We start from the raw sequence: 18,320 nt of genomic DNA, 5'->3' as shown, positions 1-18,320 counted from the left end.
TTGATCATATTTCATGTTTTAACGCCCCAGATCACCAAGGTGCCAGTGCAGACTTGCCTCCAACAGAAAGACTGCCAATCATGCGTGGAACTGAGGGACCCTTACTGTGGCTGGTGTGTCCTGGAGGGCAGGTGAGGAAAACACACTGTCACAAACACTTGCAGAAGGACTTATAAATGCATGCGCACAGCGACAGACTAGCACAAACAACCACACACGATTCCATCTGTAAAACACAGCAGGGTATTTGTTCAGTGTTTTATTGCAAACACTTTTAGTACCCTTCGGTGTTTATATTCCATCTCCTGTTGTCCGTGCAGCCGTAAGGAATTAAAGCTGTTTGTCAGCCTCATGCAGCGAAGGGAGTCTGTGCAATTTACTCTCATCAGCCTATATTTATCAGGATCTAGAGGGTAGAAAAGGCTACATGTATCATGCATTTTACAGGAAAGTGACCAGGAAAAAGTGACCAGGAACAAGAAACAAAAGAAAGGCAGGAAAAACAGGTGTGTCCCCCTGGAAGTTGTTGATAATTTAAAAAATAAACAGTGTACACACTTTACTTAATGTTAGGGCTTCGACAATTGATAACAAAATACTCAAACTATTTTGGTCACTTTACAAGCAAAATATTTTTATTTTTTTTCAGCTGTTTTTCTTTGTCTTAAATTTTAGTAATCTGCATATCTTTGGGTTTTGGATTTGGCTGTCATAAAGCAAGACAATTGATGACAACACCTGGAGCTCTGACACTAATGGACATTTCTCTCTGTTAGCTGTTGATTTATTGACAAGATAATTATTAATCAATCGAGAAAATAATTGAGAGATTAATAGATTTCTTGCAGCCCCTCTTAGCTTGTTGCTTTTCTCTTTTCACCTCTGCTTCACAAACTCAAGGTAATCCGTACTATTTCCTCAAAGTCTCATGTCCTTTTCATTTGCACATTTTTTAAACATGTCAGCTTGACATTGTATTCCCTTTCTAATATGATTTTGTTTTAAATCGTCTTCCCCAAATTATGAAAACTGAAGAACTGAATTCTGAGGTTGATTTGTTGCTGTAAATTATATGTTAATGAAATCATACAGCAAATTGTTAAGATAACACTTTTCGGGGCTCTTACAAAACATAAATTTTATCATCAATAGAGGTAATTAGATAAGTGCCACTTATTTTATCAGTAAATCACAAGATATAAAAAAGTAGTCCAATACACGCATCGTAACTTTGCAGGGCCCAAACATTCTTTCATTTAACATTCTTTCATTGGTTGATTTGGAAGAAGGAGAAGAAGAATCTATTTGCTTTTTCTTACATCACACAAGATACAATATACAACATGATAAAACTGTGCTCTGCTTTTACCTCGTCCTGAGGAAGCAGTAGGCGGCATGCAGCGCCTGGGGACCAACTCAAGATCTTAGCCAGTGCCTTGTTCTAGGGAACCAGAGAATCAACCTGTTTATTTAACCATAGGTCCAAAACCAAAACAAAGTTCATTTACTATTGTTTATAATGAAAACTAGCAGAAAATCCACATTATGTGTTAGAAGCTCGTACAAGCAAATATTTGGCACTTATGCATTCACTGATTACCAAAAACAGTTAAAAAGCAAATCAGGACACCATATAAGGAAAATCTGCAATGTTCAGTATTGTGCAATGATGATATGACTTGCGATAAGAAAACAACCTGTGAAGTGCCCATATTTGCTCTCCTTTCCTTCCTCGGCAATCATTCTAGCTAACCCAACCTAACGCCACCAAACTGACACCAATTAATCTGAGGGTAGCTAATGGCTAGCTGGGGGTCGTCTGATTGGCCAGATGGTGTGAATGTATCCCACCCATATCCAGGGTGTGATTAGTCCATTTAAATTAAAATGATTCTTTCTTTTTCATCGTCTTTCAGGCAGTCTTTTATGAGGGGTTTACTCTGCATGATTATATTGCAATGATGATGAAAAAAGTGATTCGATCACTAAGGTCATCAGTTATGCGGACATAATGACTAAGTGGGAAAAAAAGAACAGTGTAGAACAGTCTGGTAAGTTTAGAAAATTATATAACTTTACTATAATGTACTCTTTAAAACCAGGAAAAGAAGACTCGATACATGTTCTCACATCACAGAAGTGATATATATTGTGTATATTGCGCACGCCTTTCTTCAGTTTACTATTAAGAATGCAAATACTCACAATCGAGCACTTGAAAGAAGAGAATGTTTCACATTTTCACTTCATGAGATGGTTTAAACAGTTAATCTATTATGAATATAAACCCTTTCACCTGTAAAGTATTTAGTAGCTGTTTTTACACTGCAAAACCATTTACCATTGAAGGACATTTTAATGTTTTTCCCATCTATAGAAAATGTAATCCTGAGAATTGGCAGAGACGCTGTTTGAGGTCACTTAGGCATACAGTTGTTATTCACAAAAGCACATTGTAAAACTGTAACAGTCCATGGACGTTGTGTTCTGAGGCCTTGTGAAAGTGTTTAGGGGTGGTGGAGCAGAGGCTGATGGGAGTTGTTCATCCTTCTTCTGAAGGTGTACCAGGAGGTCTGAGTGCCGGCGGGCAGAGGAGAAGAATGGCTGGCTGTGGAGCCCCAAGCACCAGTGTGTCAAGATTATCTCCTTCCATCCCCCGAACCTCTCCTGTAAAAAGACTCAGAAGGTACAGAGCTGCTTCTCTTCTCTCTCTTCTCTCTCTTCCTCGCTCTTTCTCTCCTTTTGTTCTCTGCTCCTCTTTCTGTCTCTCTCTCTCGCTCTGCAGAACACAAACTCACTTGAATGCGCGTCTCACAAACATTCATAGCCGGAGTAATAAACTGTTTCCATTGTGAATCAGAGACCCTGGGCTCTCGGTCTTCCTGCTCTGTATCGATCCGTCCAGAAAACTCCAAACTGGCTTATTATAACCGACCTGGTTGATTGTGCTCGCAGCCTGAAGATGGAGAGCCTCTCTTGTACACTTGTTCTGTAACCCCTTTTCTATCACCTCCTTACTCACTCGTATATTTCAACAGCACCTGTCCTTCTTAGTTGTTCTCAATCAATCTTCAGCCTTTTAGAGGGAACTTTATTTTTACTTCACGGACACAGTTTGTTTGAATTCTTTCCTCTGCTCTGCCTATGATTCAGTGGAAACCGATGTAGCTCAGCCAAACAGATTATGGACAAGAACTCTTTCGATGAAAGAGTTTCCAAATCCTTGAAATATTATTTTCTGTTCAGGTGGAGATCAACATCCCATCCCTTCCTGCAATCGGGAGTTCTGACCGTCTGCAATGCACCATCCAGAAGTTCCGAAGTGAGGGCACCATGTCCGACTCTGGTCAGGTCTCCTGCGATCTGCCCAAACCTTCACTTATACCACAGACACCTGAGGACCAAGGTACGACCTTTGATAATTAACCCTCTCTCTTTTAACACATTCTCTTTCAAGGCAAACTGTATCACCTCTGGGCAAATAGGCGAAGCAGGGTGGGACCAAAAAGTGATTAACTACAGATTTGTAAGGGAGTTTTCTCCACTAAATTACAATAGAAATGTGAGGGTAATGCTGGTATTTTATGCTCTGTACTTCATTACCCATATGTTTGTGTTAAAATGATTAATGTGGAAAGCAGTTGTTGAAATGGGTCCACTATTGAGCGAGATTGCTGCAGCTGGCAGGTGCAAAGTAGGCTGCAACATAATCCCTGCGGGCAATTGCGAACCGTCATATTGCGTCCCATTAGAGTGCTTGTTTTTGACACTGATAGTTAAGGTAAGTATCCCTACAGAGACGTTTTTATTGTAGAATAAACTGTTTTTGTTTAACCAGACACAGGTGCTGTTTTCCCCCCAGCAAATTCCATATGTGTTGAGTTGAGGCAGTTGTGTAGGCAATCAAATAATAAATGAATTGGTCACAAGAGCAGATGTATCATTATCAAAGTGGCATACCACCTCAGCTGAACAGTTTCCTGGGTGAAACCCGGGAGCACTGGTTGCCTTAAACTTTGAGCTGACAGACAACTCGAACAGTACATTGTACAGAGCGCAGTATTTTAGGGGGCACGTAGAAAAATGAGAGCTAACGTAAAACATATTTTTTTACTTGCCGCGCTTGCAGCATTGCTTAGGAATGACAGTCTGTCAGATGTACAGTCGTATCACCACATAGATTTAAATATCTCAGCAACTACAGGATGGATTGCTATTTAACGTTGCATGCACATTTGCGGTGCCCAGAGGATGAATCTCTTGCTTTTTCTCTAGCGTCATCATGAGGTTGACGTCGGAGGATTTGAGTTAGGTGTTTTAACAAATTAGGGGCAATTATTTAGTTATTATCAACATAATGTGAATGCAAAGTAGTTTGACATTATGATGTATTGTGTTGCAGAGATATCTACTGAAGTTAGCATACGAACCAGCTAGCCCCGACTCATCCCGGTCCAAAGTCCAGTGCTAGCGGTGTGAACACTAACAATCTCCTGGTACCCGGGCTACCAGTTCTAAACCACTGGCTGCACGACTAACTCAGCTAATGAGCTAATGGCAGCTACAGCTAGCAGCAGTTAGCAGTTACTTTTGTGATACGCTGCCCCCTATTTGTTTGCAGTATGAATATCCACATCCCTCTCAGGGTTAATTGTAGTAACTTTGATTATCCTCTGACTTTCCATCTGCTGTGTGTAATACTTTGATGATGACAGAAGATCTGTTTTTATTTGCTGATGAGCAAATGTTAGCATTCTAAGCTAAGATGGTGAACAAAAACAATAATACATAAGGAGTATAAAGGTATCTGAGTTCATGCTCTGTCACCAAATTATTTTATGGTCATGAACTGTGGAAGTCTCAAATATTTAGAATAATTCCCAAAGACACCATCAACATCCATAAATGTGTACGTTTAATGCATGTTTATTTCTCCCCTTGCTGCGTCCTCAGACTTTGTGGCCGTGGCGATCAAGCTTTTCGTCAACGAGACTGTCGAGTTGGCGACGCGGGAGTTCAAGTTCTATAACTGTGCCGCCACAGTGAGGAAATCTGAAAACACACCGTGAGTCAGACTGTTAATCTATCAGTTCTGCTCTGTCACTCACTGAAAATACACAGTGACACTGAACACAGCATCCGCTGACAACCTTGATGTAAATGTATCACCGTGCATGAACAGATGAGAGATCAAGGCTCTGTTTGTAAATTGTGATGCATGGTAGTTTTGAATGCACCTCTTGCATTTTCTCTCTCCAGTTTATTACCAAGCCGAGGAAATTGCCTCAGTTTCCTATTCATTAATCAAAAAATGAAAGTCAATCTCGCCATTTTTTCCCCCTCCTTATTTTTTTCTTCATTTCTTTCATGCCAAGGAATGTGTGATGAACGAGCTTTGCTTATGTGAAGTTGCAGAGATCCATTTTGTTGTCAGCAGCATGGATTTTTGTGCCGGACGCTCTTTGATGAGTTTGCATGTTTTTAGATATTTTTTGTGTGTGCTTTCTTGTGTGTGCGTGCTCCTGCCTAATTATGTATTTGGAATTATTTTCTTGCCTTCAGTGTTAATCTCGGTGTATTTCAGGTGCATGTCATGCGTGGCCAGTTCATGGGGCTGCCAGTGGAACACGCACGTCCACACCTGCAGCGACATGAACGACGCCGTGGCTGGCCCCAGCATCATCAAGCACCGTCAGGTTAGTCCTCCCGAGGGTTAGTGCATCAGGGGCATGTGTGTTGGGAAAAAAGTGTGGCAGAAGTTTCACCAAAACCACACGTGACTCTGCATCTGAGCGTTCCTAAAACCCTCCTGAAAATTAATTTAAAAAACTCAAATCCCAGTATCAGCTGGCACCATCTTGCGTGACAAATAATGAAGGGTGGAGGATATCAATTTACAAGTCAGCAGATGTGTCAGAGATACACTTATCTGTCTCCGCAGATGAGGGTGTCCGTTAAGTGGTTGGCATATTTAAAATGTAAATGATTTGAAAGGAGTATCTGATTTGTCCTGATGCCTTCTCAGGGAGCCAAGTGTCCTCAGTTTGAGAATCCAGATCCCGGGCTGATCCCCGTGGGCTACAAGACTCGTATCAGCTTCGAGGGGATCAATTTGGACCTCTACCAGGTAAAGTGGTACAGACACAGAATCTAAAACATGTAAAGTAATCAAAACTGTTCAACTCTTTTAAACACATTTTAAGGATGGTTGTGGGACCGGAGTTAACCAGACTGGTCACAGTTTTGGGGTATAAATTAATTCTCCCATCTGCAAAACGTTGTTCTTTCTCTCAAACGACCATCGACTATCAGACAAACAGCGCTGAGATAATATATGCATACACCCATGTGTCCTTGTATATGAGTATTTAACTCTATATGCAAACTGGCCGCAACACTAAAAGGACCAACAGGCAAAGAGAATAACATTAATCATCTTATTTCAGTGAATGCTCGTTTGCCAGGACCCGAGGTTTCCCAGCAGAGTACTGCATTGAAACTGAGCAATCAATGTTATACACTTCACCTGGTGTATACATAATAATATTCACAGAAAGAAAAACTAAAAGCAACAGCAGGACAGCTTCCATTAATCACTAAATGAAAAACAGCAAGCCATTAAGGACAGATCCTCATTAAGACCTTCAGTGTTCCTGTATAGAAAATCCATTTACATTCTGATTTAAGCAGTTTTTGATCAGTCGCCTCCTCTGCGTACATTTGTAATTCCGAAGATTGAAAAGAATGAAAGTGTCGATCATTAAGACACAACTTTGTTGCTGTACATTAAGCTTGTTGTGTGATTTGTGATTTGTGATTTGTGAAGCCAGTCAAGCCATCCAAACCTGGAACTGGAAGAGTATATAAGTATCTTGTACTCTCGTATTTTTTATGTCTTGCGCTGTAGCAAGACAAGAAGGATCAAGGGAAGAGTATTTTGAAAAATAGGATCACATTAACAAACAAACCTTGTTTCCTTCTATCTGTTTTTTTCTGGATCTACAGGGTCGTGTCTTCACCATCGGCACCGAGCTGATGAGAAACATGGAAGAAGAGGTCATTTTTGAGGACGGACCATTCTACACCTTTGGCGGCTTCAATGTGAGTACAGCGCTTCTCTGATCACGTTACAGTCATCTCAGTTTCACGTTGACCCTCAACTGTGCCTCTGTATTCACAATGAGCTGCTGATTTCATTCCTTTAAAAAGTTTGTTCAGATGGCTTCCGGCCAATTTTGCTTTCACTCAAGACACGGTCCTTGAACTATGGCTGATTTGTGGATTATCAAAGTGCAATATGGAGCAACCCTGAAACTAAGTGAAAGCTATTGTAGACTGCCACTTCATTTCAATTTTTTGGGTACTGGCAGTCTAAATGCAAACTTTCTATCTCCGCACAGATGATTTCATTCCAGGCTTATAAATCAAATCACCCTCTATCTGGTTCTCACAACCCCTTTGATATTCTCTAGCTCCCTCTAATGGACGCACTCTCTTCACTGGAGTTATTTTTGCTCCTTCTCCACATTGTGAATTCTGTGATTGGGAAACTCAAGCAGTGCCTAGCCCCCAGCTATGTTCTTTTCCAACATTGATTTCTTTAGCTGAAAATCTGCCAGATTGGGCGGAAAAAAAAAAACGTCCTTTTTTTTCCCCCCTCTCTCTTGGCACGGGGGAGCGGCAGCCCACACTGTTTGCCGAGGAGAGCTTAAGTGCCATTAATCACTGGATTCTGAATTAATAATTCATTTTCTTCCAATTTCTTAGTTTTCATACGACAAGTCACCGGAGACCAATGTTCTCTTCTACGTGAAGGACAAGGAGTCAGGCAGGAAGATGGACAGCACGCTGAACGGTACGCTCACCCGTAGTTTGATGTATAAATCAGATTATTTATAATGCCTTCTGTGTACATTCTCCATTCAATCTGAGGTGGCTGCCTTTAAACACCAACTCAAAAATAAGCAGAAATGTATTGGGAATGACTGTATCATCACAGATATTTTGACAGAATATGGTGCATTTGTTGCACGACAAATGATTATGAGGCCTGTTATACAGTTTTCTTTGTCATGCAAATTAAAATAGTGCAACCAGACATTTACTCAGAGTACACAAACAGAATAAGCCAACATTATTCTAAATAAGAGGGTGGTTTCAAAAAAATAGAAAATACATACTTTCAAAAAAATAGAAAGGCTGTGTTAAACCTCTACGTTAATACTGCAGCAGCCAGACTACGATCATGTTTTCTCAAGAACTGATACTTTAAGATGAATGTTGCGTCTTTACTTCAAAGAGCATTGTGTGTCATCGCCTCATCTTGTATTGATTCTATTTTTCTATTTTATTTTTTTAATATTCACTATAAATAAAAACAGGCCACAGAAAATGTGGAGGAAGTGAGGGTACTTTTTCAGCTCTGAGTTATGTATGCAGTCTTCCGCGGTAAGGCGGGCTGTATATCACCTGTGAGGCAAACCCAGGGCAGAGAATGGCCACAAAACTAGAGTAATATGCCAGTTTAGCGTTGCCTTTCTATAAAATGTTGTACTTATGTCTGGCAGAAAACGGAACGAAAATCAATGCAGCATGCAGTATCATCTTCTTCAAAACTTGTGACTACAATACCCACAATACCCACTTGGTCATTGATAGGAGCGTTATCCACCATTCTTAAGCAAAAATGCAGACCAAGCCACCGTGATCTGGTCACCTCACTTCTTTATTACTGTTTTCGACAACACTTGGGGCCATTAGTCAGACTTCGCTCAGGTCCCTCTGGAGACACAAAAGGCTCTTAACATGATTTTTTTTTTAACTGGAATAGAACCCCCCAAGACCTGTAAACAGACTTTGATGTGTAAAATCGTTGGAGTTTCCCTTTTAACTTACAGATCTGTGGGCCCCTGGATGATAATCGAGGACGAATCAGACGAGCAAATCAATTTTTTTTTCTTTTTCATTTCAACGCTATTCTCTTCTCATGGTCACCGCGGTTGACCGGTTGGAAAACTTTAACCAAACTGAAACTATAAAAGTGAAACGAAAGAATTATACAATGCTTTGTTTTGTTCCCCTCTGCAGTCACCCTGTACAACTGCTCCGTGGGGAGGGAGGACTGTAGTCTTTGTAAGAACGCCGACACAAAGTACAGTTGTGTGTGGTGCGCCAAGCAGAAGGCGTGTGTGTACGAGAAGTTATGCAATCCTGACCAACAAGGGTCGGAGTACCCTTACAACACGGACTGCCCAGACCCCCTGATCACTGATGTGAGTAGTTACAGTGTTGTCATCTCTTAATGTTGACCATTGAACTCAAAAAGGTGCATTAAAGGCTTGTGATTAGCAGTGAAAAGGTATTGAACTTGCTGATTGGATTATTGATCAGAGCCCCTTACTGGCCATGTTTTTCTTCTTCTTTTCGTGTCTACAGAGGAGATGAAAGTCCACTTCTCCTTGAGGGGCCTGTTTTGATCTGAGCACAACTAGATTGAATCAATTCTTTCTTTGTTCACTTAATTATTGGTGCCCCATTGTCATTGATAAAAATCCATCAGTAATTGTGTTGATGTCAATCAACTGAGGTTACGACCATACACAGTACAGCACGACTGATACATTGGCCACAGAAAATAAAACGGATAATTCGCTCACTGTGTGTTTGCAAGATGTTTTACAGTCACTATTTGATGAATATTATCTGTTACGTCTGTCATTTGGTCGCTTCACTGCTTCGACCAAGACTGAAAACATCAACAGCTGATGACGAATATTCAGTGGATTGCTGTTAAACCTTAAAGGTTCCCAGAGGATGAATCTTACTGACTCTAGTGATGCCCTGACTTTTCATCTAGCGCCACCATCAGGTCATGATTCTAATTTGTCTAATTATACTTTATGACCAAATGCTGAAAACATAATGACATCCTCATCAGCTTCAGCTGATCGATTTTGTGATCAATTCAAAACATGATACATGCATGTTAGTTATTATTTGTGATCATGTTGCTATGTTAGCGTTAGCAGTATTCTCAAAACGCAGGCTCATTTAATATTATGTTGTTACGTAGAAGTGTTGTGTGTGTTGCTGCAACAACTACTTCAAGTTTAAAATTTATTTTTTTTTTGCTTGTCCAAATATACTGTTCTTTTGTTTTTAAATGTATTGTTTCTGTTTATCATTGATAATCCCAAAGCTTGTTCAGCTGTAAAATTGCCTCACTCAGACATATCATGTTGATAAAAATATTTCACCATGTTATCCATTTACATAGAACATTAGCATTTACAGTGTAATTTGATTTATTATCCTCAGCATTTTTCTTATCAAAATTGAAATCCGGCATCAGTTGGAGCCTTATAATTCTACATTGCCACCAGGACTCCTGCAGTGTGGATGCAATTCTGGACCGTGGCGTTGCATATTAAACATTTAGACTTTAAGTATTCAGCAGACTTTAACAGTCTGTGTAAATTTCATTTATGTTCTTATTGCACAATAAATCTGTTTAAATCCATTTCAATTCTTTCTTTCACTAAACACCCACTCCTCCTTCCCCCCCACTGTATCTCCCCATCCAGATTATCCCACGTTTCGGCCCCATGCAGGGAGGAATCTCCATCACCATCAAGGGCTCCAACCTCGGCATCCACAGGCAAGACATTAAAAGCATCACCGTGGCCGGGGAGCCATGTGTCCATCAGGAGGAGAAGTACTCCGTCTCCACAAGGTAATACTTGATAAAATAATGTTTTTAAGCAAATACATTTGCAGCAGCACACACACTTTCTGTCTTTCTGTTGTTTGATGTTGGTCAAACTGTGATTAGAGTGTGTGTGTTTTGTTTTTTTTTGTTTTTTTTTGTAAACTTTTTGGATACCTTATCAGCTCAGGAGTGCTTTGCCTTTCCTCCGGGTGACCTGGGTGTATAATTTATTTATCTCATTATGCCACTGTATTGATCTGAAAATCTCTACTCGCAGCTTGACTCAGAAACAGAATCACTCTTTCACTTTCTGCTTGTGGTGGAAGGAGTATTCTGATGCTCTATTTGAGCAAATACAATACGAAAATAGTCCATTACAAGTAAACATCCTGCAATCAAATCCTACTTACAAATACAAACGTGTTCAGCAAAATACGCTCAAGATATCAAAAGTAAAAGCAGTAGATCTGCAGAAAAAAGATGCCTATTATTAGATTATTTAGTGATGCATTAATGTGTAAGAGGCATTCTACTTGTGCAGCTGGTGGAGCTAGTTTAAACTCTTTTATATATAGTTTGAGGATGTGAGATGATTAATGGGGTAGGAAAGGTCTGCTACACCAATTTGTGTTCATATTTTGGACTTTTCTCTAATCTCTTTTTTGCTTCTACCTCTTTGGGCCTTAAATAGTTATTTAAACAAATAAATAAAGGGAAAGTGTCTCTTCAGCGGAACTGCTAATAACTCACAGACGTCTCAAACATGCCAAGAGACCCAAACTAGACTAAACTAAAGCTGCTCCTTTGTGATGAGTCATGAGCCCCAAAAATGTTTGGAACCACTGTTTTAATGTAGCATGTAGCAACATAGTCATGCAGCATACTCACATAACAGGAAGAAGCTATGTTTGAAGCACATCATAACCGATTGTACCTAAAGCAAAGGCAATAAAAACTGCATTCCCATAAAGTAGGCCCTAGCAAGCGTAGGGTTTCATTCTTACAATACAAACGATATGCCATATAAAAGCCAAGACTCTGCAGCTTCAAGGCCAACAGTTGTATTATCTCTTCATAAATCTCTCTAACTAAGAGGTTTAGGCCTGCAACTGATTTTCACTTTAAAAAGGTTACATTTTGTTAGACGGAAATTAAATACTTTATTTATGCTGTATTCCAACTTAATTTTACTCTGATCCAGTGAGATCTATACTGATGCTTGCACCTCTACAGAACTCTCACAGGTGTTACATTAATTTTGGTACCAAGATTTTTTTTATTTAGACCTTGTAGTTAATGAGATGCACGGTATTGATTTTGGGTAAGTCATTTTCCGAGAGTTTAGGTTTTCTGAGGCCAGTTCTTAACACATTTAGATACTGTTCGTGCCCACAAATGACCAGAGGAACCTGTTTGACATATGGACTCACCATTGCAGTGTAAATATATCAGACTTATTTGATCGCGTCACACATTTGCCCCAGATTTCTTAGCCGCGCATTCATGCTGCAGACTCTGTGTTCCTCCTCATCCCAGTGGTGCTTTAATGAGCTGGAAAAATCAACAACGCTGGAATAAACTTAAGCCTTGTGAATGCACTTCAGTCACAGATGTGTTTAAAAAGTGTTCACTTCATACAAAGGGTCTTTAAAAGAGAAAGCATCCACATTGTTGCCCCACAGCCACACGGCATAGCTGTTGACACCTGGCAGGATGGATCCTCCTTTATGACAAATTCTTGCCCCACCATCTGCACGATGAAGCATAAAACTGGATTTACGAGACCAGATGGAATGTTTTTCACCCTTAAATCATCCACTTTTTGGTGCTAACGTGCCTGCTGTGGTCTTCATCTTGTTTTTAGTTGTCCTGCACGCTCTGCTGCGTGCTGTAGCTCACTTGCTTGCAGTCTTGACAGCTCTTACGTTGTGATATTTCATTCCTTCACTTCGCTGTTGTAGCTGTTAATTGGCTGCTCGTGGCCCACCTGTTAGCCTGAAAGAGGCTTGCCACTTTATGCTGACCTCTTTCATCAGCTACACATTTTTTCCCCGGGGACTGCAGCAGACTTGGACGTGTTTGGTTTATCACATGATTCCGAGAAAAACTCCAGACACTGCAAAGTGGGAAAATTCCCAGAGGCTTCAGTTTCTATGATGCTATAAGCCGCCAATTTGGCATTAGGAATCCCACTATGTTTGTAGCTGCTTAGACAACAGAATTATTTAAACGATGGATAAACCTGTTAAGCATATGTGCCTGCTTCAGAATGTGAACCAAGGCCATTTGAGTTGTTTTTCTGATACTTTTACTTCCTTTTGTTTTGGGATATTTAATTGCTTCTCCACTTAGCTATTAAAGACACAGAACTCTTTGCTTAGATCTGCAATATTCAGATCTAGCTAATTAAAATGGATATATTTGAGTTGAATGAGTTGAAATCTGTTTGTTTTTAATGGCACAGCTCCAGCACGGGCAAGAGTTTTGATTTGCAGAGGTTGTTTAAGCTTAAAATTGCTTCCACAAAGGTGTTGAAACTGATCATTGATCTGAAATACAGCTCTTAAATAGAGTTTGATGAGTCAATTCAATGTTAAGTCAGTCGACAAATAATGTCTTTGATAAGTGATTAATTGTTTGAGTGATTTTCCAAGTAAAAATATCAAATATCCTCCTGATCCCGCATCTCAAATGTTAGCCGTTGCTGCTTTTCGTTTCCTTGTATAAAAACCTCACCTTCATTTTCTTGCCTTTTTTTTCAACAATTAGAAAATGTTCGATTCATCAAGTAAATAATCAGTATTTTCTCACCTTTCTGTCTGTTTTCCTGTCCAGCGTTGTGTGTGAGATCGGTCCTATTGACCCTCAGACCGAACACTGGGGCCAGGTGGAGGTGGAGGTGAAGGGTGGGAAGAGAGGAACATCCTCCATGTACTTCACCTACAGGGTAAATACTCTCCCTTACTCACCACCACACAAAGACACACACACTCTCTCTTTTTTTCTCCCACAGCTGTTTTTTTCAGTACAGACGAGTACAACTAACTTCTGACTTTTCAAGAAAAAGAAATCCAAAAGCTTTCAGCTGATTTTGTTGTTTTATGGTCTCTATTATGTTTCCATTTTCCGAGCTGCAGAGAGCCCCTTATCAGAACATACCAAGGGCACGTCATTTAAGTGGAATGTACAAATACGAAATCCTAATGTGTTGGCAAATGAAGTGCTTAGATGCTGTCATATTACAATGGTAATGCAGTGTACGATAAGCCAGAACGTGTACGCATTCCTCTCTAACCAGATGCTGTGCAGCAAGCCCCCTTTTCTCTCTAATACTTTAACAGGCTGCAGCGTAGCTATTTAACTGGCTTTTCATATCTCTGGCTCTGCTAAAGCTTCCCCACAGGGGAGTGCTCCGCCTAACTGTTTGCTCAGCAAATTGAGGCAGATGTGATGCTTGTATGAGTGTGTGTGTGTGTGTGTGTGTGTGCGCGTGTGTGAATGTTTCTGAAAGAGGGCGAGAGCTCAAGGAGGGTGAGCTGAAATGTATGTGTGTGTATATATATGACATAGCACTGTATCTGTACGTGTGTGCCTGTGGGTTGGAGCTTCCGTGTGCATGTAAATCCTTGCAGGGCAAAACATGAGCAAGTATTCATGATGTATCTTGCGACCCTCCGACCCCTTTCTCTCCAGAACCCAAGGCCCGAGGCAGTGAAGCCGTCTAGAGGTCCTAAAGCTGGGGGCACCCTCATTACAATTTCTGGACTATTTCTGGACACTGGCAGTAAGGGTGATGTCCAGGTTACCATCGGTGGGGTGGAGTGCACTGTGTAAGGATTTCTTTTCTCCATAATTGTCATTCCCACCAAAGCTCAATTCTGTTTCAATTCAGTCTCCTCTTTTGATATGTGCTGCTTGTTATTCAGACGTTGTATTCTATGCTAATTCTACAGTATGCACACTTTGAAGCCCGTTAAATTAATTTCTTTTTTTTTTTCACATTCCTGAACGAAAATGGAATTGACCTTAACGTTAGTGTCATAAGCAGGGTTTTTTCCTCCTCTTACCATTTACCTTCGCTGTTGTGACCATGAGTGTTCTGTCAAATCCAGCCCACGGTGACATTTTAGGCAGAGGTAACGGAGAAATAACAAGCAACGGAAAAAGCAAAGCCAGGATTTAACAAGCTGTCAGGCTGCTGCCATGTTGCCTTCCACTGCACAGTGACCTTGTGCGACCCCCCCCTCCTTCCAGACAGCCAGTGTTGAGGTATGTCCTTGTCTTGGCAGAGAGGACTTCGGAGAAGAGATCTCCTGCAGGACAGGAGAATACCGAGCAGAAAAAGTGCCCTCTGACCATCTCACCATCACAGTGAAGTATGGAAAGAGGACCACAACAACCATCCCAAGTGCCTTCCAATTTGTGGAAAATCCCATCGTGCTGGACCACCAACCCAAAGGAAGCTTTGTCTGGTGGGTATAATACAAACCTTTTAGCTGGAATAAGAGTGTTTGTTAATGTTGCCTGGAAACACAGTGTTGAATGACTGTGGAGGCAAATTATGGTATTAGGTGGGTGTTTTCTCATGTTTTTGTCCATCTGACTATTGGAGTATCATGATAACATTTTATCATCTTTGTAGAGATTTGGGATGTTTGCTGGAACACCTACCAATCTTTTTAAAGAGACGACTTTCTGTTTTTACTTTAAAGGGATAGTTCGGGTTTTTTGATATGAATCTGTATGGCATCCCCTTCAGCAGTGTCGTGCATCAACACTGACTTACCCCCGACAGTGTCCTGTGCACCGAGTTCTTGCCCGGTTTTGGTGCTGACGAAAGTAGTCCGGCAAGTTGTCTGGGGTCATGAAAATAAAGCCTTTTTCTTCTCAAAACAAATGTGTTCAAAAGAGTGATACATTTGCATCACAAAACCATTGTCCACGAAAAAGTCAGACCTCATAATCGCTTGGCGTTATTTTCTCTTGATTCGTATCACCGCGTGCTGCCGCCAGCTGACAGCCACGCACGAATCCAACACTTTTTTCAGTTGTTTGGCAGTGTTCTACGTGCTCGGACCAACGACCACAGTGACGCGAGAGAGCTAACGTGAGAGCTAGCTAGCGATAAGTTTATAAGGCTGGCAGCAGCGCGCAGTGATCAAATCAAGAGAAAATAGCACCAAGTGATTATGAGGTCTGACTTTTTCGTGGACAACGGTTTTGTGATGCAAATGAATCACTCTTTTGAACACATTTGTTTTGAGAAGAAAAAGGCTTTATTTTCATGACCCCAGACAACTTGCCGGACTACTTTCGTCAGCACCAAAACCGGGCAAGAACTTGGTGCACAGGACACTGTCAGGGGTAAGTCAGTGTTGATGCACGACACTGCTGACGGAGATGCTATACAGATTCATATAAAAAAACCTGAACTATCCCTTTAAGATAACTCGAAAATTAGATTTTTTTGTTAGATTTTAAGGTTGGAAATGGAATATAATATTCATGATTATAATTTAAGTAGTGTATACTGAAACTAAGAATTGTTGTCTTATTGTCTCCGGAAATAGCTTTTTATATCTAATTAGGCAGCAGGTTCTCTTCCACTGAGTCGAATGTTTATGCTGTAGACCGGGAATACTAGCTGAGGTCATGGCATTGGCTAAAGGGGATCCCAATGGATAAACAAATAAACTAATAGAAAAGACAAAACAAACAATTGGTCCAGAGAGGGCCTTTATGTGTTTTCTGCATTTTAAGCAGCCACTGTAGAGGAAGTTAAAGTGAGGGGAGTTTAGTCATTTGCAATCTCCAACCTAACCCCTAGATGCCACAAAATCCTGCACATTGGACCTTTAAGGTTTTAACCAAACTAGCAGCATGGCTATGAGAATGGCAGTGTTTGTCAAACTGAAATATCTCAACAACTGCTGGATGGATTGCCATAAAACGCCGACCCCTTGTTTTTCTCCTCTAGTGCCACCTTGAGGTCCTTGTTTGTGGGTGTTGCGCTAAATGTCTTGAAAACTGCTGAATTGATTGTTACGAAAATTGTTGCACAAACTCATGCCCCCCTGAAGATGAATTTATAACTTTAATGATCCCCTGTCTTTTTAATTAGCGTTGTCACCAGGTCAGTATTTCTCTTTGTCCAGTGTAAAACTAATTACATTCCCATCAGCCCCGGCTGTACTTTGTTTACTTCATTAACTATAAAGTATGGACAAGCTTGCTGGTCAGAAGAGTGAAGTCAATGCTGAAGTGCCTTCAATCTGCATACTCTTTAATGGCCAGCAGGGGTTGACTCCACTGGATTGAAAAAGAAGTCCAATTATATGCAAGTTTACGAGAAAATGACTGTACTTCTCGCTTGATTTTCTATCTCAGTAAACAGTCCCCTAATGAGTTGGTCTCAATCAGGAGTTTCAAGTATTCTTCAGTACAACATAATATTAATTTTGTAAAGTATGGTCCCATTTAGAGTAAAATAGAACATAAAGCAAGGGTGAATACCACAACTTATTGTTGAGTTCTCAGTCAGATCCGGTACAAATCTGGTCACTTCTTGCACCATAAAAGAAGGTGATGGCCATAATGTCAAACTCAATGCTACAAAACAGTGGTCCACAAACCAGTGGGTGTCATCACGGTGGTTTTACACTTGGTTTATTGCTAGTTAGCTAATCTTAGCACGTTAACAGGCAAAATTACAATCTGGTTGTGAACAACATCTGTGTCAATGTTTGCATATTAGCATGCAGGCATAGCTCCACTAGCATGGCTGAGCTTTAAAATTGCTAGTCTTGTGTAAAAAGCTCCAAGAGGCTCACTGTCACAGAAATCAAAACATTTACAAAAGATAAAAATAAATTAAGAAAAAAGTTAACATTGATGACAAGGTTGAGCAGAATAGTACACCTGCCTCGTTCTCTGCCTCCAAGCTTCTGTCCGTCTGAAATCTTGGTCAAGGTCATTAATGCCAGGAACCTTTTTTTGTTTTATGTTTAGTGTGATTTGTCCTTCAAGAGCTGCTGAGTGCGCCCGTGTTTGTGTATGTGTGCGGAATATTTTCCCGTACATACTTCTGATTGGCTGAAGGGCTGATTCAAATAGTAGTCTTTGAAGTTATACAAAACTGATTGATGATCACTGAAAAAGGCTGCGTTAGAGGGTTACCTTGCTTTTTTCCGTGCAATTGAAAGCACCGGTGTGCGTGTGATTAGGCATGGAGCCTGAAACAACAGACAACAGAAACGCTGCTTGCAGGCTAAACTAATTTGTTTTCATCTCCGGTGAAAATTACCCCAGGCGCAATGTAAGAGCCGTGTCTGTCTTCCCGTAACTCTCCCTATGAGCTTGTCGTTGTGTAGATGAAGATATCTATACTCATATATGTGTTTTACTGTCTTGTGTGTTTTCAGTGGGGGGAGGAACATCGTGGTGACCGGCTCTGGCTTCGACCTAATCCAGACTGCTGTCATGGAGGTCCGCAGAGACAACATGACAGCTTTTGAGGTGCGTGTGTCTTCGATTTGTTTTACTGTTCCCTATGATTATCAGCCCTCAGTCCAACTCTCAAAGTCATCCTTTCTTTGCTCTTAACCACCTCTTT

At 40.7% G+C, this 18,320-nt stretch overlaps 1 protein-coding gene across 2 annotated transcripts in view; it reads left to right on the top strand.

Annotated features, from left to right (window-relative positions):
• The window catches only part of plxnb2b (plexin b2b), a 138,543-nt gene that overhangs the window by 89,642 nt on the left and 30,581 nt on the right, over positions 1 to 18,320 (top strand). For both annotated transcript variants that reach the window (XM_030426330.1, XM_030426331.1), the window contains exons 6-19: positions 31 to 131; positions 2,560 to 2,686; positions 3,247 to 3,406; positions 4,954 to 5,065; positions 5,585 to 5,696; positions 6,026 to 6,127; positions 7,006 to 7,101; positions 7,768 to 7,855; positions 9,088 to 9,272; positions 10,584 to 10,732; positions 13,544 to 13,655; positions 14,402 to 14,538; positions 14,998 to 15,180; positions 18,130 to 18,223. In XM_030426330.1, the coding sequence (XP_030282190.1) occupies positions 31 to 131; positions 2,560 to 2,686; positions 3,247 to 3,406; positions 4,954 to 5,065; positions 5,585 to 5,696; positions 6,026 to 6,127; positions 7,006 to 7,101; positions 7,768 to 7,855; positions 9,088 to 9,272; positions 10,584 to 10,732; positions 13,544 to 13,655; positions 14,402 to 14,538; positions 14,998 to 15,180; positions 18,130 to 18,223 (1,758 nt within the window). The remainder of the gene's footprint in view (positions 1 to 30; positions 132 to 2,559; positions 2,687 to 3,246; positions 3,407 to 4,953; positions 5,066 to 5,584; positions 5,697 to 6,025; positions 6,128 to 7,005; positions 7,102 to 7,767; positions 7,856 to 9,087; positions 9,273 to 10,583; positions 10,733 to 13,543; positions 13,656 to 14,401; positions 14,539 to 14,997; positions 15,181 to 18,129; positions 18,224 to 18,320) is intronic.

Source organism: Sparus aurata, chromosome 8 (genome assembly GCF_900880675.1).
Source record: "Sparus aurata chromosome 8, fSpaAur1.1, whole genome shotgun sequence".
NCBI lineage: Eukaryota > Metazoa > Chordata > Actinopteri > Spariformes > Sparidae > Sparus > Sparus aurata.
Note: the sequence above shows the minus strand (reverse complement) of the source record. Positions and strands in the feature narration are given on the sequence as shown.